At 48.4% G+C, this 24,477-nt stretch overlaps 8 protein-coding genes across 8 annotated transcripts; 6 read left to right on the top strand and 2 right to left on the bottom strand.

The window, feature by feature from the left end:
* Nucleotide 1: 1 nt before the first annotated feature.
* On the bottom strand, nucleotides 2-4,992 carry FTJAE_3378 (beta-glucosidase K; the record flags this gene model as incomplete). The annotated part of the gene is made up of 6 exons (XM_037349668.1): nucleotides 2-808; nucleotides 867-1,323; nucleotides 1,388-1,595; nucleotides 2,378-2,664; nucleotides 2,715-4,815; nucleotides 4,890-4,992. 6 exons carry the CDS (start codon nucleotides 4,990-4,992, stop codon nucleotides 2-4), a joined length of 3,963 nt encoding a protein of 1,320 aa, XP_037209511.1.
* Nucleotides 4,993-6,084: 1,092 nt separating this feature from the next.
* On the bottom strand, nucleotides 6,085-7,404 carry FTJAE_3377 (e3 ubiquitin ligase ARI7; the record flags this gene model as incomplete). Its single annotated transcript, XM_037349667.1, has 2 exons — nucleotides 6,085-6,657; nucleotides 6,934-7,404. The coding sequence occupies 2 exons, from the start codon at nucleotides 7,402-7,404 to the stop codon at nucleotides 6,085-6,087; spliced, it is 1,044 nt and encodes a 347-aa protein (XP_037209510.1).
* A 2,066-nt stretch (nucleotides 7,405-9,470) lies between these two features.
* On the top strand, nucleotides 9,471-10,073 carry FTJAE_3376 (uncharacterized protein; the record flags this gene model as incomplete). Its single annotated transcript, XM_037349666.1, has 1 exon — nucleotides 9,471-10,073. One exon carries the CDS (start codon nucleotides 9,471-9,473, stop codon nucleotides 10,071-10,073), a length of 603 nt encoding a protein of 200 aa, XP_037209509.1.
* Nucleotides 10,074-10,493: 420 nt separating this feature from the next.
* FTJAE_3375 (uncharacterized protein) lies at nucleotides 10,494-12,218 on the top strand (the record flags this gene model as incomplete). Its single annotated transcript, XM_037349665.1, has 2 exons — nucleotides 10,494-11,127; nucleotides 11,197-12,218. The coding sequence occupies 2 exons, from the start codon at nucleotides 10,494-10,496 to the stop codon at nucleotides 12,216-12,218; spliced, it is 1,656 nt and encodes a 551-aa protein (XP_037209508.1).
* Nucleotides 12,219-13,387: 1,169 nt separating this feature from the next.
* On the top strand, nucleotides 13,388-14,649 carry FTJAE_3374 (carboxy-cis cis-muconate cyclase; the record flags this gene model as incomplete). Its single annotated transcript, XM_037349664.1, has 4 exons — nucleotides 13,388-13,576; nucleotides 13,628-13,736; nucleotides 13,787-14,230; nucleotides 14,282-14,649. The coding sequence occupies 4 exons, from the start codon at nucleotides 13,388-13,390 to the stop codon at nucleotides 14,647-14,649; spliced, it is 1,110 nt and encodes a 369-aa protein (XP_037209507.1).
* A 676-nt stretch (nucleotides 14,650-15,325) lies between these two features.
* On the top strand, nucleotides 15,326-17,298 carry FTJAE_3373 (short chain dehydrogenase reductase family; the record flags this gene model as incomplete). Its single annotated transcript, XM_037349663.1, has 4 exons — nucleotides 15,326-15,506; nucleotides 15,554-15,714; nucleotides 15,768-16,872; nucleotides 16,928-17,298. The coding sequence occupies 4 exons, from the start codon at nucleotides 15,326-15,328 to the stop codon at nucleotides 17,296-17,298; spliced, it is 1,818 nt and encodes a 605-aa protein (XP_037209506.1).
* Nucleotides 17,299-17,723: 425 nt separating this feature from the next.
* FTJAE_3372 (uncharacterized protein) lies at nucleotides 17,724-18,800 on the top strand (the record flags this gene model as incomplete). The annotated part of the gene is made up of 1 exon (XM_037349662.1): nucleotides 17,724-18,800. The coding sequence occupies one exon, from the start codon at nucleotides 17,724-17,726 to the stop codon at nucleotides 18,798-18,800; it is 1,077 nt and encodes a 358-aa protein (XP_037209505.1).
* Nucleotides 18,801-22,841: 4,041 nt separating this feature from the next.
* Nucleotides 22,842-24,469, top strand: FTJAE_3371 (ATPase; the record flags this gene model as incomplete). Its single annotated transcript, XM_037349661.1, has 2 exons — nucleotides 22,842-24,032; nucleotides 24,080-24,469. The coding sequence occupies 2 exons, from the start codon at nucleotides 22,842-22,844 to the stop codon at nucleotides 24,467-24,469; spliced, it is 1,581 nt and encodes a 526-aa protein (XP_037209504.1).
* Nucleotides 24,470-24,477: the final 8 nt, after the last annotated feature.

The raw sequence follows: 24,477 nt of genomic DNA, 5'->3' as shown, positions 1-24,477 counted from the left end.
ATCAGTCTAGCTGATACTTTGCCCTTGTTCGTAGGCGTTCCCCATACTTGTAGGATATAGCAATCATGCTGATCATAGCCAACGACACACCCGCAAGCAGTGTGTTTCCCCATCCCTGGCCGATGGCATCAAACATCTTTGGACCAGCAAGAGGCAAAAGCGCACCCCCGATACTTCTAAACACTGTATTTGCAGCTGTAGCACTAGCAGCATAGGTAGGGAACGCGTCAACCAAGTAAGTGCTCACAGATGTAAACACAGTAATCATCCCAAAGCCAATCATGAATGTACCAATAACAGGTACAAACCAAAAAACCCCATACTCTGTTGTCCATCCGTATACTAAAAGCCCGACTGGAATTATCGCACTGCACGGTATCATGAGGGGCAGACGGTACTCGGGTTTGAGTTCGCCGCCTCGGGCCATTCTTCTTAGAATTGGATCTGAGACCATGCCAAAGAGTACAAGTCCGACAATCTGACCGCATCCGAAGCCAAGATATATAAGGCCGACGTTGGTGACTATACCGTATTTTGTTTTAAAGGTTTCGGAGACCGTCGTGAATAAAAGGTATAGAGTTCCGTAGGCGATAGCTGTCAGGGATGAGAGACCGAAGATAATCGGGGACAAGAAAAGCATCTTCAATGGGCGGGCCAGACTTCTCATAATGAGCTGTCTGTGCGGCGTGGTGAGCGATGAGTCTTCAGTGGCACGCTCCATTGGCACCGTCTTGAGTTTCTTCCTCTCGAGCGTTGGAGCGTGAGTCTCTTTTTGAACGAAGGCGCAGACAACAAGCACAGCTCCAGTCTGTGGCAGCACGTCAGCACAATCAGGATATGCAACCACCAAGAACGAATTTACCTACCATTATGATAAGCAGCCAAAAGTTCCATCTCCATCCCAGACCCCGCGAGACATACGCACCAACAGCAGGCCCAAGGCTCGGACCCAGCAAGACAGGCATATTCCAAATAGCCATAGCTCGACCACGCTCCTGCTGAGAGAAACAGTCTGCAACGCTCGCAGGTCCAATGGTCAACGGACACGCACCCGCCAAGCCGGTCAGGAGACGGAAGATGATAAGCATAGGCATGTTGATTGATAGAGCGCATGCGATGTTTGCAAGTAGGAAAGTGACCATGCAGATGCGGTATATGTGGAGACGGCCGTAGATCTCGCTGAGCGGGGCGAGGAAGAGGGGACCGAAGGCGTAGCCGAGGAGGTAGATTGATACCATGAAGGAACCTATGTTAGGATTCGTTTCGTGCATTTCGTCCATGATGGGCTGGATTGCTGGTGCGACCATGGAGGATGCAAATGGGCTGTTGTGATGGGCATATGTTGGCGAAATGGGAGAGAACTAGGCGTTCTGAAGAGAGCACGTACGTTAAGACTGTCAGGATAGATACTATCATGATATTAGTCCATTTTTTGGACTTTGGCCAATTCAATGGCATATCAGGATCATTGGGGCCGTCCGAATCCAGATAATGACTGAGATTTTGAGGCGAGCTCTCAGGTTCGTTCCTTTGTGTCATTGTTGATGTTGGAGGGAGGGTATCCTGTGAGCTTGATTCGATGTTGTTGGCCATGCCTTGACCGCGGTATCGATGGTCAGGGCATACGCAATGTCAGTCGATGGATAAGAGTCATATATAAGCACTCATTGACATCAGTCGGTTACTGAGTAGCCCCGATATAAGGGATATGAAGAAACCAAGAACGTGAGGCTATTCACTTCAGATGCGTTCATGGGATCGCCATCGGAATCATGGTGTTTAAATCCGTCGGCGGAGCTCCCTGATGCAAAACCCACTTAGACACTCTTCCACCGCCTGTCAGCAGGTTGCATACACTAACAAGGGTTATCCCAGAACTGAGGCTCAATGTCGTTAGCCTTCCGGAATGCTCCCCTAGTGGCTCGTTTGTGCGATGTTAACCTATGGTATTAAGTCGTTTGCCATGACCCTTGTGGGCATCTTACAGTATGGTGTTCTGAAAATAAGACTGTTTTGCTTCTAACAGCGAAATAAATTACGTATCTCCTTACACCGGAGGGTAATAAACGAATTACAACGTGGTTTTGTTTTAACTTGTTTAGGTAATCTTTCAAGTCGACAAGGAAACTATCACTGAACGCATCACTCCTTTCCCGAGCTGTTGGCTTTAAACCTTGTTGTCGTAATTAATAAACATGATCAAAGAATGAACGCCGCTATGTGCTAGAAGCTCAGTCAATGTGACGGCTTGTATCAATTCCTTGTCGTTCTATTTAATATCTTCAAAGCCCAGTCCATCTAGTAGTTGCCTCCACATGCAGATCCCCCTTAAGCAAAATCTTGCTACTACTCGATCCTACCAGTACTCTATACACACCTCTCTCGCTCACCCAACAGTGTAGTTCCTCATCCCAGAATGACGTAGTGAATCTATCAAGAGGAATTTCTACTCTCTTGGTTTCACCAGGCTGCAGGTATGTTTTCTTGAAGCCCTTGAGCTCTTTTTTAGGCCTCTGGATAGAAGACGTAGTCTCGTCGGCAGCGATGTAAAGCTGAGATACCTCTGCACCAGCCACGGAACCAGAGTTGGTGATCTCGAAGTTCACGTGCGAGGCTGTGACGCGCAGGTTGCCGTAGGTAAATGTGGTGTAAGATAGACCGTAGCTGTGGATATTAGTTAGTTTGTCCTGCAGAGTCTTGTCATCTTCACTCACCCAAAAGGATACAGGACGTCGCGATCGACCTTTTCGTAATACCGGTACCCAACATAGATATCTTCCCCATATATAACACGCCCCCTCTCGCTACCAAAGTTCAGAAATGTGGGCGTGTCTTGTATGCGGCGTGGAAATGAAAGTGGGAGCTTTCCACTAGGGCATGTTGCGCCGAACAAGACATCAGCAAGGCCATTTCCAGTCTCGTTCCCAGCCAGCCAAGCATGTACGTGAGTCTTTGCACTTTCAGCCCAGAGCATGCCAAATGGAGTGCCGCTCTGCGTGACAACGATAGTGTCTGGAGCGGCAGCTAAGACAGCCGAGGCAAGCCGAGGAAGTGATCCGGGAAGATCCATGTGAGGCCTGTCAAAGCCCTCGGATTCTTGGTCTCTTGTCATCCCAACGCACAGGATAGTCACATCTGACTGTAGTGCTGCGGAGACAGCCTTCTGGATCCCGATTTCAGGGTCAATTGCACTCGCTAGACCGACTCTCCCTGCACCGCCGCCGAAATTGACCACGCCTGGCTTGACAAGCTTGGAAGATGGTGCGCTCTCATACTCGACCGTGATTCGGTACTTTTGGCCTTGGACAAGTTGCATCTGAGCCTTTTCCTCGACCGTCCCTTTGCCGAAGAAAAATGTCCCGCCTCGTTGGATGAGACTATTGTCGATCAACAGCTGACCATCGACATATAGTCGCGCAGAGCCATAGACGGCGAGCCCAAACTCAAAAGGTCCTGATTCTCGAACGACGAAATCGCCTTCTACAGTTGCGTAGAACAGTTTGTCTAGTTTCGGATGCGAGTAGCCCATGAGTTGCCATGATGAGTCAGGCAGGTGGCTCTCGTCGATGATCTCACGATCGGGTACACTCGGGCTGTGATTGTAGAATCGCATTCGCATACCCGGTGCCCCCTCCGGCGTAGTGATCATATCGCCCTGTAGGAGAGGGTTCCATCCATGTGCTGACGCTCCAACCTCGTATCGTACCTCGACTCCAGGCGGCAGTTGGGCTACGATCCCCTCGTAAGGAGAAGCAGTGTAGTAAGGCTGGAGATAAGCAGAACCGCCTCCACAGAACGAAGTGGTCTTCAAATTCGGTCCTATCAAAGCAATGCTTTTGAAGGGTCGTTTGATAGGAAGTTGGTTGCCTTCATTCTTTAGTAAGACAACGCTGTCACTGGCGAGCTTTCGATTTAGCAGCCTGTCTTCCGGAAAGTCGCGTCCAGCTTCTTCAGCCGCAACAGGAACCTTTGTACATCTTTGGACGAACTCGAGGACGTTTCGGGCTCGAGTGTCTATAGTTGACCGGGATACCTTTCGCGTTGATACAGCAAGGTCGAGAAGCTGGCCGCGTTGTCTCGTGGGTCCCGGCATCTCGAGATCTAGTCCTGCATTGACGGCTTCAGTAGTAGAATAGGTTCCGAACCTGAAACGAGCGATAACTGTCAGCTTTGGCTGTAGCTTGCCAGTAAGAGGGTTTGCTACGTACCAGTCGCTCATGATCAAACCCTTCCATTTCCATTCTTCGCGAAGCAACGAATCAAGGAAATCCTTGTTTTCCGAAACATGCTTGCCATTGACTTTATTATAGCAAGCCATGACACCGCCTGGCGCCGCGTCGTGCAGCGCAATCTGGAAAGGAAGCATATGGATCTCCCTCAACGCGCGCTCACTAGCAACGACATTGACACCAACTCTCTCATGTTCTTGATCATTTGCAAGCCAATGCTTGATAACCGACACAACGCCCGTAGACTGTACGCCATTGATGTAAGCAGCAGCTAGTTTGCCTGTTGCATAAGGGTCCTCTGCCATTGACTCGAAGCCACGACCGCCGAGGGGAGAGCGCTGTATGCAGACTGTAGGGCCGAGCCAACAGTGGACGCCCTTTGCTATGCATTCGTTGCCTATGAGTTCGCCTGCTTTGTATAGAAGGTCCTCGTCCCATGTGGCTGCTAGACCGGTACCGCAGGGCAAGCAGGCGGCAGGTACGCCGTCGATGAATTTAGTTCCTCGTACGCCATTTGGCCCATCGCTGACACGCACCGATAGAACGTTGAATGCTGGGAGGGGGTTCGAGTGCCAAAAGTCTCGGCCTGAGGAAATACGAGCCGATTTAGCAAGCCGAGTCTCCCAGGGCCGGGGAGGAGAATGTTAGACTACTACGCACCAGAGAGCAGAGATATTTTGTCAGAGACAGATGCGTTTTGGATGACATGCTCAACATCAAAACCGTTGGGCACGTCATCATGGGTCATACGTTTTAAAACCATGGTATAAAGATGTGCGTGTTGGCGCGATAGAATGACTCAAGGATAAACAATACCCAAAAAGGGCTAAGGCAGTTAACTTACCAACTTATATATCTTATGAAGGATAAACATTAATGCAAGACCTCGGGCATGACCCCGATGGAGTCCAGTCGGTGGGGACGTATCGGGGAGTCTCCCCGACCAGCCAAAGGTCATATGGTAAAGATGACCAGCTGAGAAACGACCCTCGCACTACCCCTTCTCGTACCTATTTCAAGTTAGAACAACCCCGATTAGGGTCGTCAAGGTACTGCTGCACAGGCGTTGCACCCCGCGCGACCGCACCCCTCCAAGTCTCAGGCAGCGTCACAGTCTGCACAGGACGAAAATCTTCATCCTCTTGTGCCAGGCGCTGCGCCTTTCCGACAGCAGCCAAGATCAGCGCAGCTCTTGTCGCCACTCAAATACCGTACCAAGTACCCTGATGCCCATGCTCCGCGACGTGATCGAGTTTCAAGACGCAGAACCGTACGCATCGCAATGTGTACGAGCTGATTATGCCGTATAGCGAAGCATCTATCCCGTCTGCCAACTGGTCTCATACCAACAAGAAGACTATTCTAACATCAATGCTTCGTGTCCGAGTGACTAGAAGTATGCGCCGGCCAGCTTGTGCTTTCTTAGGTCTACAATACGCCAGCACAATCATCCCTGCCTTCTCTATCTCAACTGTATCGCCATATTCATTCATCATAAGAATAAATCGGAAAACAAAGACACTGCAGAGAATACTGTTGGGCCTAAGCTCTTAAAGGTACCCTTTAATTGTTTCTAATCCCTTGTTTCTCAAATGTGACAAGTACTAACTAGCTGCTGAGGGTTCTTCCCCCGACAGCTCTTCCCTAGTACTAAACAAAGCATCTCGTTCTCCTTGACCTAATTGGGCGCACACAACATAACTATCCAAGATCAATTTATTCGTTTAGAAACTCTAAAGTAGGTCTCGGCTAGGCACTATGGGAAAGATAGAGCGCGGCGCAACGCCTCAAGCTGCAAGGTTTCATTGTATCGTCATGATATTAGTAAACATGCTCTATAGATATGGAAGAAAACTCACTTGGCAAATGTCTCCTTCTGTGCATATAGTTGTACTTCTTCGTAGGTGAGCAACCGTTGACATGTTTGAGATGGACAGCGGATGTTATCGCAGGCGCTCTTGTCTAGCTGCTCCAAGTGGGATCCAATATGTTTTTGTAAGCAAGGCGTGCAAAAATCGATTGAATGTTTGCACCTTGCACGCAATATCTTTGGGAATCGTGAGATCTTCCAGACCCAGTCACCATCGAATTCAGTACAGACTTCGATCCATTCATCGACAGCATCGTAGGAGACGTTATAGATAGACTCCGCACAGATGACGCAGTCAATGGGAGTCTTCTCAGTCCGGAGCAGTTGTGTGAAGATAGGGACCTGTAATGTTTCCCGACCTTCTTCGATGTTGTATAGTTCAACATGGCTGAAGTCTGCTTTCAACGGCAGTCCAACCCTTCGAGGTGGGCGTCTATATCTCTGGTCAAAGGGCGAGTGCATTAAGCCATTTCTCATCATCTTGAAATGCAGGCGTGCTGCCACGTGTCTGGCTTCTGATGTGAGTCGGGGTTCGATAAAATAAAGGGTTTGCATTAGCTGCAGAATCGTGTCATAACTGTCAAGGATTAGTTGTTTTGTTGTTTCCAGACTATTAACTGCAGCTTACATTCTGATCACCGAGAACTCGGCCTTTTCATTCCCTAGGTACTGCAATACATGCAACAGAGAGCTGCGATCATTTATGTGAACTCCTGCGGGGGAGCAGCCACAAGGACATGGCAAGTATATCTCCAAGTCTTGAGCCTTCCACCAAGTCTCTCTTAATCGTGCTAAAGAAGAGAAAATAGATTTGAGAAAGCATGCTGAACAGACAGGATTCTGGCACCCCAACCTGAGGTCCCTCTCGATGAATTCGTTAAGAGGCCTAGGCTTGGAGAAGCCAGCAGCTTGCCTAAACCTGACTTTCTGGCAAACAGAGCAGGTGCCTAGCATCACCGACTGCAGAGCTTCGGTACCAAGCCAGTTTTCGAATGTCGTGTAGATATAGAGAGCTTCATCAGCACTCATCGCCCTATCGAGGGTCCCTTTGAGGTCCTTGGCCATTTGAACTGGAATAGGCATGGAAGGAAGAGAGTCTTGAGCAGTCGAAATCTGCGGATTCAGTAGTTTGTTGACGATGATGGATCTGGGCGTGGTCATTGATATCTTTGGCTGCTTCAACTTCAAAATTTGACTCTGAAGCTCATTCACAGCATACGCCATAGCCTTCGTGTCATGAAGAGCGTTCTGCAACTCATGATTTGAAGTCAAGACCCTTGATCGTAAAGAGACTGTTTCGTTCATCCTATCGTAATACCTAGAGATCAGTAGCTTATTCTGGCTAAGTAGATTACTGACTGTTTCTTGAAGACTTTCAATTTGTTTTTCTTGGCTGCAGAAAATGGCTGCCAAATCGCGTTCGGAGCGTTCATCGAAAGTTTGATTATCGAACTCTGGGCTTTTTGCATTGGGTCCGTCCTGTGGAATTGATCGCATTCGGAGCGGACTTTTCTCTGGTATTTTGAGGAACTGTATCGGTTGTTCCTCTGGAGGATGCTGCTGAACCACGATGGGCTGGGAGCGAATATGTCGTACTTTGGTCCGTTTCATCGCAATAGAAAATTTGACTTTTGAGATTAGAAGATATGTCCAAGTAGTGAACTAGATGTGTTATTTTTATTCAGGACTTGTGGCTGGGAGTTTGTTGTACTACACTGAAAGTAATAAATATACATAACTGGACTTGGTGTTAGAGAAGGATAAAGGTGGATACCGGAAGGCATGCTCTTCGGTCGGAAGATCAACAACAAGGAAGATCAAATACCGACGTTTGAATCCCACTATAAACTACCGGGGTTTTGGCGACTTTGTTACGTCATGTCTTAGAATTTGTGCGTTAGAAGCCAAGTGGTAACAAGGGTCGGTCTAACTAATGACTAGAAGTGGGATGACACAGATGTACTCAGAGCGGCACAAACTGCTCGTGGTTGGTCCCTCTTTACTGTGTCTCTGATCGGGGAAAAAATACATTCTTTGCCTTAGTTAAAGACACGGAATAGTGCTATAGTCATGTATTCTTTACATGTTAGTCCTTTAATGGATTTCCCCTTCCAACGACAAGGGCTGTTCTTCTAGAGATAAATGATAAGGTTTATGTTAGGAATGAGGTTTCCGTGTTTCTTAGAACTACGCTAGACTTAAATGGACCTCTCTAAAGCCCTTCAATTTTTAGGCCCACACTGAAAAGCGTGGTTAGCTTGTTAATAGCACTATTTCTCTCTTATATGTTACCAGAGCGTCAGTAGCATGCAACAGCACTGACAAACTCCAACCGGCCTTTATTTCAGGACTTGTGGCCTTAACTTGAATGTTGAATTGCTTCTTAATAGAAGAAGTAACATGTATTATTTTTTTTAACCCTGAGAGACTTGACACAGCGCGTTCAGTGCCAGGATACCAGTCAATGATAAATTACTTATCAGACCTCGGTTCAGGCTTTCGACTGCCTATAACCTCAATATCTTTTACATCCTTTCTTACCGCACCATCTCCTCTTCACTTGCTCGATCCTGCAACTAGCCGAATTCTTGGCCAATTGCTCCGGTCTTGTTGTCCCAGAAGTAGGGATAATTGCATCACCCTGGACCAAAGCCAAGCCAGCGTCAGCTGCAAGGGAGTACCTCACTTAGCATTAGTAATGCCTTGAATCTTGTTCACGAGGGCCAAGTTCTTGGAGATTCTCCTCGCTAAACCTAAATGGATATGATCGAAGATCCCCGGGAATAAAAATACTGCGGCCGAGGGGAGAGTATGTGACAACAGCGACGATAAGCTTACGCGCCATGTTGAACAGGTTGATCTGTGACGACTCGATCGGCAGGGAGAATGGCGAGTATTCCATCTGCGCTGTGGCGATGGGGTAGACGGCGTGAGCGCAGCGGAGGGATGCGGCGCTGCACTCGGAAAGTCAGCTCCGCAATCGGGATTCTCAACTCCATGACAATCTATCCGGGTACTTGGAACAAGGTTATGTGGTCAAGAGGTTTTAGCCCCAACGCACAAAAAGGGAACACATAGAGGAAATACACTTTTGGCCCTTGATGGTAGGACCTGACTTTTGGCTGAGAAAATTGATGTCCCATAACGGTATAGAAAGAGCCTGCATGCTGCTCTGCCGTCCCAGTAGACAGGCTGGTGGTGGTTGGCGGCAAGGTTTAGTGGGATTTCGGAGCATTTAGGATTAAGCTTTCAGTTTAGTAACGGCTAATTGAATCATTTACATGGCACAAGAGAAAGCCATCAGGGTAGCCGACCGAGGAGTATTTAAGTAATCATCCACGTTAACATTATAGTATCGATTCAAATTATCCATGCGCGCTGACCACGTCCAGAATCTCGTCTTCAATTCGCAGTTCGCTATGTTTCCGGCCCTTCCCAAGTCAGCGTCGCGAGCTCTCATCAACTCGCAGCGCTCTTCAAAATTGAACCTCAATCTTCGACACTTCTGCGCCTCTCCATCTCATTCCCAACGCCTCCCAGTTCAAATCACGTGCCAAGGAAGCAGCCTCATCCAAACCATCTCCGTCAAAGACAAGCCGTACAAATTCTCAACCGATGCCCCCAAGGTCATTGGCGGCCAGGAATCACACCCCTCGCCTATCGCATACACCCTCGCTAGCCTCAGCTCGTGCAACCAAGTCACAGGCGCACTTGTAGCCAAGGATCATGGGCTCACCCTCGGCAAATGGCGCGTCTCAGTCGAGGGCCAACTTCCCACTGCGGTGTTTGTTGGAGGTGAGCAGGGTAATCCGAATTGGGAGAGCGTGGACTTGGAGATTTCTGTACAGACAAATGCAGACGATGCTGCGTTTGAACATTTTACTGCCGAGGTCGAACGACGATGCCCTATTGCGCAGCTTTTTAAACGCAGTGGCGTGGCGTATAAGAGCAGGTGGATTAACGAGCCACTTTGAGAGCCAGCGTGCGCTATCTGTACCCTGAAATCTTCTACAGTAAACGCGGGAGAGGAAGCCTGGGAGGTTGCATAGTTTCAGTTAGATAGAGGCATGGACTGAGGGGTCACAGCAGGCCGAGGGGTTCTGAGACGAGGCATGGAGACGGCAGCCCTTCAGGGCAAAGATTTAGTAACTCAGGATCAGTTCTTCGCCTTTCATGGCTTCTCATTTGCAACTCGCGATGAATCCAGATATTGACGTATAGCCGGTCCGCTTCCAACAGGATCGGATGTTGTTACCAGTCACCGAATCACGCAATTTCGGGCAAGGGCACGACACCGCCGTAGATGGAACCGACAGGCTAATAAATAGTCGATCAGCAGTAAACTTCATGGTAAAATTGACGCGTCTTACCAAACCGGACAGCAGTGATCCAAAATGACAGGCTTTTCTATCTCCTCATCATTGGCACTTATGGCCGCCCTTCTCAGCATTGCAACGGCCGATGGGCAGTATCGTTCTCGTCCTGACCTAGCGCCGCCTCGGCTGAACATCACGATTCCTGCCACTGAACATGTCTCGCCTGGCTACATCTTTGTCGGGCCTTACCCCGGCTTCGATGGTGTCCGCGCAGGTCCCGAGCAGGCAGCCGCTTATATTTTCACCAACACTGGAGATCTTGTCTGGTCTAGCCTTGGCCACTTTGCAGGATGGGTCGGGAATTTCCAGGCGGTCCGGTACCGGGGAAAACCAGCACTGCAGGCATTCCAGGGCTATCTTGATCCCTTTCACGGCCACGGATACGGCACGCCCATTCTCTTGGATGACCACTACCAACCTCTGGCTTTGGTGCAAACCCCGAACCACCGCCTTATCTCTATTCATGAGTTCAAGATTGTGAATGAGGAAACAGCTCTGGTTGAGATTTATCAGCCTACCGCTATGGATCTTGGCCCATTTGGGGGTTCTGCTGAGGAGCAGTGGATTGTCGATGGTGTCTTCCAGGAATTCGATATTGCGTCTGGAGAGTTGCTTTTTGAGTGGCACACTCTTGATTGGGCGTCTCCAGCGGGTGAATCATCTCAAGTCGATGCTGCAAGTCGGCTCACTTATACTACCTGTACTAACCAGAACTAAATAGACAGTGCCATTCCCCTCCGCTCTGGGCGCGCCTTCACGGGTGCCAACGCCAGCGATGTGTGGGACTATTTTCACATCAACAGCGTGGACAAGAATGATCAAGGTGACTACCTCGTTTCCGGTCGCCACATGAATGCTCTATACAAGATCAACGGCTCAGACGGCTCGCTTCTTTGGCAACTAGGCGGCGAGAAGTCGACCATCTCTCATCTTGACTTTGACTTTGGCTATCAGCACGATGCCCGTTTCCTCAACCGTTCTGTGGACGGCAGCGTCGAGACTATCTCCTTCTTCGACAACTCAGCACGCTCTGATCGACAGCGTACCGGCGGTGTAGACCGCCTGCATCCTCACTCTCGCGCCCGTATTGTCGAGATCGACCACAACCATAATACTGCCAGGGAGCTCAACAACTTCATCCCGCCTGACTATCTTTCAGCTCCGTCCCAGGGCAACGTGCAAGCCCTTGAGAATCAGAACGTGTTCGTCAACTGGGGTCAAGCAGGTGCTGTTACCGAGTTTTCTCCTGACGGCACTCCCATCTTCCACGCCTATCTCGACTCTGGGGAACTGGCGCCTGGCGTCCAGAGCTACCGTGGATTTCGGTACGAGTGGACGGGCTACTCTAGTGAGACTCCAGCCGTCGTAGCCTATGATGACGGCTCCGAGATGTCCGTATATGCTAGCTGGAATGGTGATACTGTCACTGCAGCTTGGCGCTTTTATTCACAGTGCAAGACTGAAAGACGACAGGCCGGAGTAAGGTATGAGACGCGCGAACTAGGTCAGGTTGCCAGAAAGTCATTTGAGACAAGCCTTGTTGTCTCTATCAACCAATTGCGTGGCTGGAGCAAAGACTGTGGCATATTTGCGCAGGCTGTTGATGCGTCAGGCAGCATTCTTTCCACCAGCACTGTCGTCAACATTGCATATTCTCAGCCTCAGCCTGCTTCGGCTCCAGCTCCACCCTCGCTATTGAAAGAGTTCGGCCAAAAGGGCTTTTACGGATGGGCGGATTTGTAAACGACCGGCCGGGACTTCTAGCCTCTAGACACGCTTTATGACGACCGAGACACAGTTTCGGGATGCACATACCTCTTTCAGCGCGCAGAAGAGTATTGAGATTGTGGCCTTGCGATATCAGTACTTGTATTGGATTTGTGGCATGCTAAGTATATTACCATTCCGAGGAGCAGTTACTTCAGCAGTGAGGTATAACCCATAGTCTCGAATTAAAAAATACTTGATTTGTCTCTACGAAAACCCCGGTATCAGCCTGTGAAGGCTAACTGTCGATTACTTGCTATTTGGAATGCAGATAATTGTACAAATAGGCGACCCTTGTGCGCATCGTCCGGGTATCAACTCAACTGGATAAGCAGTTCAAGTTTGTGTTTTATCAAGCTATTGAAAGTCACTTTACTTGACTAAGTAAAATATAGTTTATATATAATGCCTGATGACCTTTGTAATCCTGATGAGCCCGCACTTCTAATTAAATGCCGGAAATACATTAATTCTCCGTGCTTTATAGCAGAATAACTATATATAGTTACTTAAGGGCTTATTTATCTACCCCTAACCACGATATTGATAGCTCAAACTATATAAGAAATAAAGTATTAATCTTTAAAATTAATACTGCTAACCTAAATTATATGCTTTTCAGCAGAATATTAATCACTGCTATTGGTTAGCTCATGACCTTTTAGTTATTTTATTGCTAGTACTAAGTATACTGTGTTCCTGATGTCTCCAAGCAGCTTAGGATCTGTTATAAGTAGTAACTGTAATTTTTACTTAAGTATATACAGTAGACCAGTTAAGAATAACTATCTTGCCGGCAATCTTCTCATCACGCTAAGCAAGGAGGTGATCGCTGCTGAGAAAGAGGTCAAGGCTCTTGGTGAGTTGTATGAAGCGGCTTGCTAGTTCCGCTCCTTCAACTGCCGGCCCCACAGTACCGAGGGTTCACCCACATCACGAGCGTTTATATTAAGCCGCCGCGCAATAGGGCCGCGTCTTATTAGCCCAACAGACGCGAAGATCGTCCCGGCAATAATACGTAGACCACAATATGTTGTAGTCGTAGTGGACTAGATCGGGAACCCCAGTTGTCTTGGCAGAATAAATACCCGACCAATTCCAGAGCATATTCTATCATCATATCTCGCAGCTTACGATTCAGTACAATGTTACCAAGAACCCTGTTTCCTCTCCTCGCCGTTTCGGCTGTCGCTGAAGTCCATTACCTGTTTTCTGGATTCTTCTCTGGCTCTACGATTGCCGGCATTGAGTTCGACGACGAAGCCTTGTCCTTGAGCTTGGTGAAGAATATCTCATCTGCATCTGATGATGGATCGAAGTGGATAGCACTCGACGTAGGTGTTGCTCGGACATGAGAATTTGATTGAACCTAATCGTGTACCTAGGCTCGCAAACAAAATCTATACGTCGGAACCACTGGTTACTTCCAAAGTTACAAGATCACCAAGGATTTGGGGCTGGCCTACAAGAGCAATGTCAGCTTGTCCTCAGACTGTAAGTAGCCCCTCATGATCAAGAATCACTTTTGACCAGTTCAAATGCAGGCAACAACGCAAACTTCATCACCGCATCGTCCAAGTCGCCCTTCGCAGTATTCGGAACACCCTACGGAGGCGGCTGTCCAACAGTCGCTATATCTGTGGATAAGACCGGCACTCTCCAGAAGGCCTTTGGAAATGCGACGTACAACACCAAAGGCGGCGTTCACGGAACCGCACTGAGCCCCAAGAATGATTTCTTGTACTCTGCAGATGATATGGGGAATGCAGTCTGGGTTCACTCTTATGATCGCGAAAGTGGCAACATTGAAGAAGTGCAGTATCTTGCTGCTGACGAAGGATCAAACCCGAGACATTTGACTGTACACCCAAATGGCAAATGGGTGTATGTTGTTTATGAAGAGGCGAATTCCATTGCGGCTTACAAGCGGGATACAAAGACTGGAAAACTCGAGTTTCGCAACGAGACATACAGTTTACTTCCTTCCGGTAGGACTCAGATACTTTGCCTATATCCTGCTGAACTAACTGATCCTATAGGATTTACCAACTCCTCTTCTTACTGGGCTGACGAGGTACTACTCTCCTCACCCGCCGAAGGATCGCCCCCCAAATACCTGCTCGCCGCCACGAGGTCTCGCAAGACTGGAGTTCCCGGATATGTCTCTGCGTTTAGTCTTGATGCCAAGACTGGGGGTATCAAGGAGCAGCTGTTTCTGCAAGAGACCACCAACAGCGGTGGATCTGCAAATGCTGTGTCGCCGGCTTCTTTCAGTGATGATTTCTTTGCTATCACTGATAGTGGTTCGAACTTTATTGAGGTTTGGAAGATCAAGGGCAAGAGTGCGTCGGCAGTTGCTCACCTGGATCTCGAGAATGGGCCGGCCAATGCTGTATGGTATAGCTGAGTGGCAAGGAGACATGAGTCGATCGCGGAAATGGTTTCGGTTCTCGATTTTGACTGATCTCGTAACTTAGACATTCTGATCCGCTAGATATTTTTTCAGCCAGCCTTAGAATCCCCTTTAGGACAGCTGAAAGCTTTTGTCCTACTTGTTAGCTTTGAGTAAGACTTCTATGCAAGATAGGTTTCAATTCAGCCAAGCCCCCGCACGATGATTGGAATGTATGTAACCTCAATCCTATGAACTAGAAGAGGTGCAAGCACTGCTATTTGAGCTGTTTCCTCCCTTGCTCGATAGTAGCTTGCTGAAATTCCCCGGCGCCACCTGAGAGACTGTATTGAGCGTGATAGCATATCTAATATCACACCATCCTCTCTTTGAACCTGTGAAGCTGAATCAAGTGGCTTCAATGGAACTCATGCAATAGGCCTACGTCGGAACGGTTAAACGCCTCCATCTCTGTATTTGGCCATAATCTCCGCCAATAAATAAGTCGCGACAACAAGGGAGTCGGAACTCGTGGGCTAAGTACGAAAGATGGAAAGACATTTAAGTTCAGACCGACGAGAGTTTTGCAATAAAAGACTCATCATATCCCCGACTCTTCATACTTTAGCAGCCTCAGATATCTATCTCTGCCTTTCCTCTTACTTCTACAACACCTCCGGTCTCAGCCAACATGCCTCACGCTACCAGTCCTGACATTGAGGAGGCTATTCAGGCTGATCAATACGTCAAACTAATTCTTTGCTTCGACGGTACCGGCAATACCTTCAGCGGAACCAACGCTGACACCAACGTGGTCAAGATTCTTCGAAAGCTTGATCGCAACCACAAGAAACAATACCATTATTACCAAAGTATGTAACTTGTCTCACTGATCTGGACTTTGCTAAATCTTCCCAAGCCGGTATCGGTACCTATGATGTCAACGAAAACTCCATCCACAAGACCCCGATTGGTGAAGTGCGCAGCAGGGTTTCGAAGGCAATCGACTCAGGATTCGGAACCACCTTCGACGCGCATATCATGGCAGGATATCGGTTCCTGATGCGATACTATGAGCCTGTAAGTTCCCTTGAACATGATCATGTCTGGCGACAGCTGACAGTCTTTCGAAGGAAGCAAAGATTTACATTTTTGGGTTCAGTCGAGGCGCTTTTACCGCCAAATACTTGTCACGCATGGTCAACGAGGTCGGCCTACTTTGCAAGGGTAACGAAGAAATGGTTCCTTTCGCATATAGGCTATACCAACGTTCTCTGAAGTGTAAAAGTAACGATCGCACCAAGGCCGCCCGGAAAGGTGCCTCTAATGAGATGGAACCCGAGGCCCAGGCTTCTGAATCTGGCCAGGCAGACACAGACCCTCTAGCGCAAGGTGGTGGACCTAACATGGCACTCCCTGATGCGTCGGACGATGGAGAAGGCACAGATGGGCCTATTGAGGACAATTATCTTGCTGGCAATCCTGTCATCACGACAAGCCCGGAGACCATCGCTGCGGAGAAGGAGGTCAAGGCCTTCGGTGAGACCTTCTGTCGAACAGAAGGTACTGATCCCGCGGAGCACAGGAACATCAAGGTTTTCTTCCTTGGTCTCTGGGACTGCGTCAACTCCGTCGCCATGGTTGAGCGAAGTGCCCCTGCCCCGGTGGAGATAACAGGAACAGCACATCACGTCCGTCACGCTGTGGCTGTAGACGAGCACCGTGTCAAGTTCAAACCAGCCCTCCTAGCCCAGGACATCAAGACCGTGATCAAAAAGGCCCAGACACCAAGCACCGACAGCAACGATATCAAAGTCGCGATCAAGGATACTAAAAAAGAGGTCAGCGAAAAGGAGGACATAAGAGAGGTCTGGTTCCCTGGTAACCACGGTGACGTCGGTGGAGGATGGCCTGCTATACCGAGAGAAATGACAGGCTGGGCGTACTGGAGATACGTTTTCGGCGGAACAAAGGTCAAGAATCTTGAAAAGCCTCTCGAAGATGATGCTCTGCAAATCAGCGACATGGCTCTCGAGTGGATGATTCGCGAGGTTGACATCGTTGGGAAACAACATCCCGGCTGTCAAGTAAACTGGTGTCATACACTAGACGCTTTCAAGGCTACCATGGCGATAACTGAAAAGGTTGAAGATCATGTCATCAAGGGATTCATGCACAACACCCTCAGATTTGGCTACGGCTCATCGTTTCTCAAGGTTTTTATGTGGAACCTCATTGGTGAGTCTCACTCTATCTCTCTTCGCAAGAGACCATGTTACTAAATCGATGCTAGAAACGCTCCCAGGTATTCCTCGCTGGGAACTGAATGACTCGAAGGAAGACACAATCCGTAACAGGGGATGGGAATTGTACAGAGGCATGCCGAACTGGTCGGGTCGTCGCGATATTCCCAGAGGAGCCGTGCTGCATAACTCTCTGAAGGAGCGACTCAAGAAGGTTGAAAGCTACAAGCCGCTGAACAACCACGGTTCAGGCGAACCCTGCTTGCGGAATTCCAAGGGTGTTGCTGAAATGAGAGACGTTACGTATAAGCGTTTTGATCCGAGTGGTAAGGAAATCAAGGCTCCTGAGTGGGATGCTAGGCACAAGATTTGGCAGTTTGAGGACTTTCACGCCCAGCTTGCTCAGCCTCGTATCTACTAAAGTACCCGGGGCTTAGCAGATTTAGATACGTTATTATTATAATCATTTTCTTGCCATATCACGATACGTCAGTTTAGTTCGACTCTGATACACAAGCCAGTCTTATATAATGAATTGGAACTGGCACTCCTGGGCTCTTTCCAAATTGACTGATAAACCGCGAAGAATTTGTCTTAAAAAAGGAGCCGAAATATTAACATTCCTAATCAGCGAGACTGGTGAAGCGGGGCGGGTCTTCAATTCAGCGTTGCAAGGGGGTTGAAAATACGCGGGGTTAGAGGAATGGTTGGATGAGAAAAAGTGCCCGCGAACTTGGTCGCCCAATTACAATCTCGGTCATCAGCCGCACCTGAGACGGGCGGCCTCCTTGTAAATCCTCTCAGTAGTTCACTTATTTTCTTGTTCCTCTCATAATTCACCCAAGAATGGAGAACCAAGGTGTGGCATTTGATGAAGAGCTTGATTCAGCCTCAGATCGCAAAGGCAAAGTCATCATCGACCAGGAAGCCCATGAGAGTATTCCCAATGGGACCCAGCTTGGGGACACTTTCTCAATCCGACGCAAAGTGGAATCCTTGAAGCATGGAGATATCTACGATGTGAACCATGTCGCGATGACCAAAGTCAACATGGAGACAAGATACCAAGCAAGAGCGTTCCAGACACACGGTCTCTTACCAAAAGTTGAAGCACATATTCGTCGTACAATCAGGCGGATGTCACAAAGAACGGTTCTTCGCACCACTTGGCGTCAGCTTGAGGTGGTTGTCTTCAAGGCAGAAAACCTGGACAGATCTGAGAGCAACAACCCTGTCCAAGCAAAGTCTGAAGGCCCAAGTTGCCCGCCACCATCTGAGCCAGCATCTCCAAAGAGGACAAAGAAGACATCGGCAACAAGGAAAGAGTCGGAACGACTTCGGCAGCAATCTCGCCGAAAGAGAAACGTCCAAAGAAAGCAAGCACAAAACATATCGCCTGAGGTCAAATTGATTCAAACTGAGCAAGGATTTGGTCTTGGCCTCCTTCTCGACATCGATCCAGATGATATCATCTTTCTTCATCGAATCAATCGTATAACCTCTTTCAGATCACTATGGACCTCCTGGGATCTCAAACAATATCTTGAAGCACGTCGTAAACGGACCGCACCGTCTGGCGTTGAGAGTTTGTCGGATATGATCAGGCACGAAGAAGTGTACCTTCATCGACAGAGGAATAAATTCACAGCAATCATGGAGAAATGCACGAAGTATATTTCAGAGAATCGGGACGCGAAAAATCACAGTCAAGGATTTATGCCAAGCGCGTCAATTTCTTTAAGCGCTCGGAAGACTTTATTTCTACTAGGTTCTCTCTGCCAGAATGAGCTCACAGCCACAAGTCTTAACTGCAAATTCCTACAGCGATATATGATTCTACTTTCTGGACTTGATGCACTGGATGCTATCCTTGTTTGGCCTGGAGAGACCGCTAGTATTAGTCGCCTGCGCTCAGTTAAGTAGATCTCAAAGAACAGCTTAGGGTTAATAAACTTGTAACTTTGAACTTAAGTCTTTTTAAAAAGAAATTAAAAAAAAAAGTCTGCTATAAGGCAATATTTAAAGAGAGGTAAATTACGAGAGATTTGCAATTTTTAATAAAAAAGACATCATAACTATAAAGAATTTCCCGAGCCTTTAAGTATCCGGACTAATATAATCTTTCCTTTCCTTATCCCTTTTTCCCTTGCTCTTCTTTTCCTTTAAGACCAGCCCATACATTCCCGCAAATCCAAGATCCCAAAAACTATAAAGACAACCGCGCTAACACATCCAGTGCAAAATTCGTACCAAGTCCATCAAAAGCATATCCAAGCGTAAAGGGACAGTTCCTTTTCCAATGCAGCAGACCTCGACCGATCTCAAATCGGAAGAGGGTATCCATAGCTATCCCATCAAGGGATGTTTCGGATTAAGAAGTCTTGCTTCTTGGGTCTTTCTGGTTGTTGAAAGAAAGATTTGTCGTTTCAGTCATCGGCGAGTGACTTGCCTGGGTCTTCACGACCTCTAGCAGACGAAGTGCTCGGGACCAGATTGACTGGATATGATCATTCATCATGTGACAATTGGGCTTAGATCCTCCGTATTCAAGACAGGACTTTCCATATTCCTTCCATTCGTTGCATTCCCAAAAACACCAGGCCGGTGTGGCAAATCCACCACCACCTATTGTCCATTGTAGTGCGCAGAGGTAAAAGTGAATAGTATACAACAGCGCAGGAGGGTATCTCCTTCTAGAACAAATCGCACCGTTGCGATGTGAAATCCGGGATAATAGGTTGCTGGTGTATTTCGAATTGCCACAAGTTGGCACTGACTCGTCAAATGCGTGCTCGACTTCGTGTGGAATCATCAAACCAGTGATGTTCTTCACATAGGCAGTCGTGCAGCATCACTTCTCAAGAGTTGCTTTCTTTTCAACTAACGTTGTTTGTTCTCTCTTTTATTCCTGTCTCCTCTTGGGTCGACCAGGGGGGCGCGATTTATCACATGTGCCGACGTGACTGGATAGCTCCTGGAAGCTCTCGACAGCATGTCCACATAAGCACGCGTACAGGCCAAGGCGGACGCGGCACTTTGGCGACTGAGCATGTGCGCGGAGGCGATCTGGTCGAAGAAACTGTTTCCCGCATCGGCATCGGTATCTTTCCAGCGAGTGCGCCGAGCTCCGAAGGTGGCGCTCGAAGTCAACTCGGCGGCTGAAGCGGCAGCTATGCTTTCCGCAGCTATAGGGCTTCGAGGAAGCAGAGATGCTTTGACAGTGCGAAACTCTATAATGGTCGGCTAGTGCAAATAGCTGATTGTAGGCCACGGAGCATATCTCGCAACTATACCGCGAAAGTGACAGTTGCGGGGTGGCTGGATTGCTGGCGCTCGCAAGCGTCGATGGCGATTGTGACGTGCCAGAATGGCTGCGGGAGAAAGATGGTGGTGATTGTGTTTCGTTCTCAGAGGGACTGAAAATGGTGACTTGAATGGGAGAAGAAGTAGATTGAGAAGTTGGCAGCATTTGAGGAGAGTCGTAGCCTTCTAGATTGCCAAGAGGGACGTCGCATTCGGCAATACCTGACGATTCATCGCACAAAGTATCGCGCAGTTTGGAGGTCTCCAACTCTTCATCTAGATAGGCTGCTATGGACGGAACGATGTTGAGTTCCCAGTCGAGATCGGGGGTGTCAGGCCCATTGTGATCTAGGTGATGATCATAGTGGTTACTCTGTATGTTAAGTGCGCCGGATCAACCGGCGCCTTAACAAGAGCGTTAGATGTTGAGGTGGATTGCGCTAGCTCACGAGAGCATCGATTTGATGGGATTGGGCAACGATTTCCTCGTCGCAAAAAGGTCAAGAAAGCAAAGCACAGTATTTTCAATAGAGAGTCATAGTAAACGGCACTTGATAACAGCCCGGAAGTTGTAAATACAGTCCAGTTTACAGCTGGATACGGAAAGTCAAGCGCGAAGCTCGCACTGAGGCGAATTGGCGGTAAGAAAAGAGGGAAAAGAAGGGAAAAAAAGAATGAGGCTGTGGGCGGTTTCTTAAACATGCCAGGTCTGTTCAGCTCGACCGTAGCGCCTGCGGCTGATGACATGTTGAGACACTGGGCACGTTTTCTGATTCGCTGTCACTTGTCTCCCTCCAACATGGTGGCTAGTCCTTCATGGGCACGTTTTTTGATTCGATGGTGGTTTCACCCCGCCACTCCCCTTTGAGAACGCCATACGCTAGGCCTAACAAACTTGGATGCTTACAGTTTCCCCTACCATGGCGGTGCTATGATAAGATACACTGTATGCCTTGTCTGTGGTTCTGTCGACTCGCTTATCTGGACCATGACGTATCGAAGAGGAGATCGAACAAGTTGCGCGGTCAGAAGAGGGTCTGCAGACCTGGGCAAGGGTCCAGCCAATCAAGAAAAGAGATGCGTCGCTCCCCCTTCCCCATCTTGTGAGTCTGAAAACCATGCAGAGATCCTTAGGTGAGATCAATGCGTTGGTACGGGCACTTTTTTTAAGTGGCCAAAATTACCGGCATATCATCAAAGACAACCTTGGAGCTTGCGGAGGCTAAACTAGGGCATCCAATGGGGAAAAGTGCCCATTGAAGTCTCCCATGAACTGGTATGATGAATTTGCCTTGGTGACTGAACGTCCAATCCGAAAACGTGCCCTAAAAGAGAAAGTCATTCATCGGCTATCATTTCCATATGGTATTACGGCATTAGGTGTATTCAAAGTTATCTGGTTGCACAAGTCAATTGCATCTTATTTAAACATACTTGCCGCGTGATACTGGTTTATCAATTCTTGATCTTTCTAAACACCATTCAACTCTATGTTCTACTCAAAGCCTTCTGCTTTTACACTGAATCCCAAGCGCCAAACCTCAAGCTTTGCTCATAGTAACCTACAAAGCCAAACGAGAGATTGAAACACAAGAATTAATTAAGGAGGTCTTAACATCTTCGTGTCATCGCTGTGACAAAAGGAGCCAAGATCATGGAGAACTTGGACAAGATAGGTTAGTCCTGGGCAACAAACAACAAAAGAGACTTCAACTGACAATATTAAACAGCAACACCAACGCACCGTATCACAAGCTACCAGATGCTTCAGTGGGCAACAGGGAATGGGAAGTCTGATCCTTGGAGTCCAGTCTCAAGTATTGCTGGGTTTCAGCCCACCGATATCACGCTCAGCATCAACTATACTGAGGCTCAGAAGGAGAGTACCAAAGCTACAGCTGACTCAACTACCAGTCTGAGGGAGGCTTGACGTAGCTATGAGGTTGAGAGGATAAGTTGGAGTGGGGCCTAAGCTCGGTCATGGATTAGAACGACATTTATCAGACTAGAGTTTTGAGCGTTATGATGACACGTTTATTACTTGGCCATATATTGCGATATGCGACTAGACGGCGCCTTGACCTTTGATCTTGATTTGAAACCAGAAACGCTATCGAGGCTCAAAGCGAGAATAAAAAGGCCTTTCATGCCATTTCTCCTCCCCTCTCCCTTCAACCCCCAGTCGTGACCACCATCACACCCAACAATTTCACGGACGTCCTGTTGCAGAAGGGATGCATCCGCTATCAATGTCGGCGAGTGCTCTGGGTCTAGCTTACCTAGCTGATCTTGTGTATCAAGCTTCATTTAAGTAAGTGAAAGGCTTAAAAGGAGCTCGTGAAGAGGTCCAGAATCGTGGCGAACCTCCTTAGTTTGAGTAGGACTAGCAAGAAGCACCCTGATGTTTGCGCGGCTTGCTTACTTTGCCATGGCTTCGGCCTTCTTAGGCTATTAATAGAGGCGCAGCTGTAGGCAAACTGGCGGATTACAACCCCTGTCAGAATTGGGGCGCAGCGTCATGATCATTCGAGCTTCCCCTCTTCCTCCAGGCAACCACGTCCGTAGTCTATCTCAACTTGTTCCTCAGCACCATCGAAAATAGCATACGAAATCATTTTAAATCAAACATTAGTTATACACAATTAAACCTGAAGCAGCAAGATGAGCAGCCGCCGAACTTCAGCTCTTCCAGGCTTCTCAACTCCGCAATGCCTTCCCCAAACCCCGACTACGAGGCTCCCAACTCGTAAAGTTCCTGACGCTAATAAACATGGGCATACTTCTCCTTACCATGGAAACCCTGGATCGGCAATCTCGAAGCCTACGTCGTCGCTACCATTTAGGTCTGTGCGGCCGGTCCAAGATGCCGATGGCGCAACCAGTTCCTACTTTGAGCACTCGAGCGGCAAGCGGATCAATACTGATCTCGTCTTTACCGCAGCTCTCAAGAAGCAATACCCTGAGCTTGAGCTTGTTGTAGTCCCAGGAGACGGCGACATTGGAGCCTCTTGTAACTTACTGGCTTTCGCAAGCGCCGGCTACGCTACCGTGACTCCAATTCGAGAGGAGGGTGAGTTGCCATCGTCGCTGGAATGGACGGTCTACTTGCCTCCCGCTCGTCGAATGGATGGCAATAAAGGAGGCTTGGCCGAGGCGCCCATCTTTGGCAAATTTCTTTACCAATGGGAGGGTGAGGAATTTCTCGTCTATCTGGCCGATGGTCGTGATGGGTCGAGTGCCTACCCAGAACTTAAGAACTACTACATCCTCACTGCCAATGTCTACAAAGCTGATCAACTTGTTCTCGCCGCCGGATCATGGGCAAGCGACCTGCATAATGAGGTCTGGGTCTTCGATCAGGGCTTTTTCACCAAAGATCGCGAGCTGTGGGAGAGTGCGCAGAAATCAACATGGGACGCAGTCATCCTGGACGAGGATATGAAGAAGTCGCTTATAAACGACCACATCTCATTCTTCGAGTCGAGGCAGACCTATGCACGTCTCGGCGTGCCATGGAAGCGGGGCATCATCTACCATGGCCCGCCTGGGAACGGAAAGACTATCAGCATCAAGGCTGCAATGCATATGCTGGCTGACAGAGCCCCTCCCATTCCTACCGTGTATGTACGTAGCCTGGAGTCGTGGATGGGACCCCAAGGCTCTCTTAACGAGATCTTTCAGAAGGCGAGGGAGTTTGCGCCCTGCTACTTGGTGTTTGAAGATATTGACTCTCTCGTTACACCTGACGTCAGGAGTTACTTTCTGAACGAGGTCGACGGCCTAAAGCAGAATGATGGCATATTCATTATCGCCAGCACCAACCATTTGGAACTACTAGACCCGGGAATCGCGGTATGTGTTTTAACTCTGGCCAATAAATCTACCCACTAATAAATTAGAAACGTCCGTCTCGATTCGACCGAAAGTACTACTTTCCCGATCCAAACATTGACCAACGAGAAGCATATTGCCACTTTTGGCAGAAGAAGCTTAAATCCAACAAAGACATCGAGTTTCCGGATAAGCTGTGCCGAGCCATCGCTGAGATCACCGACAAATTTAGCTTTGCCTACATCCAGGAGGCGTTTGTGGCAGCACTGTTGGCCATCGCTCGGCGATCAGAGAGCAAGCCAGTAGTAAGCGGCTCTGCAGAGGCTTGGGAGTTAGTTGGCGATGACTCTGGAGATGCTTTGACATCAGATAAAGGTGATCTGGACAGACTAGAGCTCTGGGTCGAAATAAAAAGGCAGATTAAGATCCTTCGCGAAGGAATGGAAGACGAAGAATAAGCGTTTTA

This window comes from Fusarium tjaetaba (assembly GCF_013396195.1).
Source record: "Fusarium tjaetaba strain NRRL 66243 chromosome Unknown NRRL66243_c0000064, whole genome shotgun sequence".
NCBI lineage: Eukaryota > Fungi > Ascomycota > Sordariomycetes > Hypocreales > Nectriaceae > Fusarium > Fusarium tjaetaba.
Note: the sequence above shows the minus strand (reverse complement) of the source record. Positions and strands in the feature narration are given on the sequence as shown.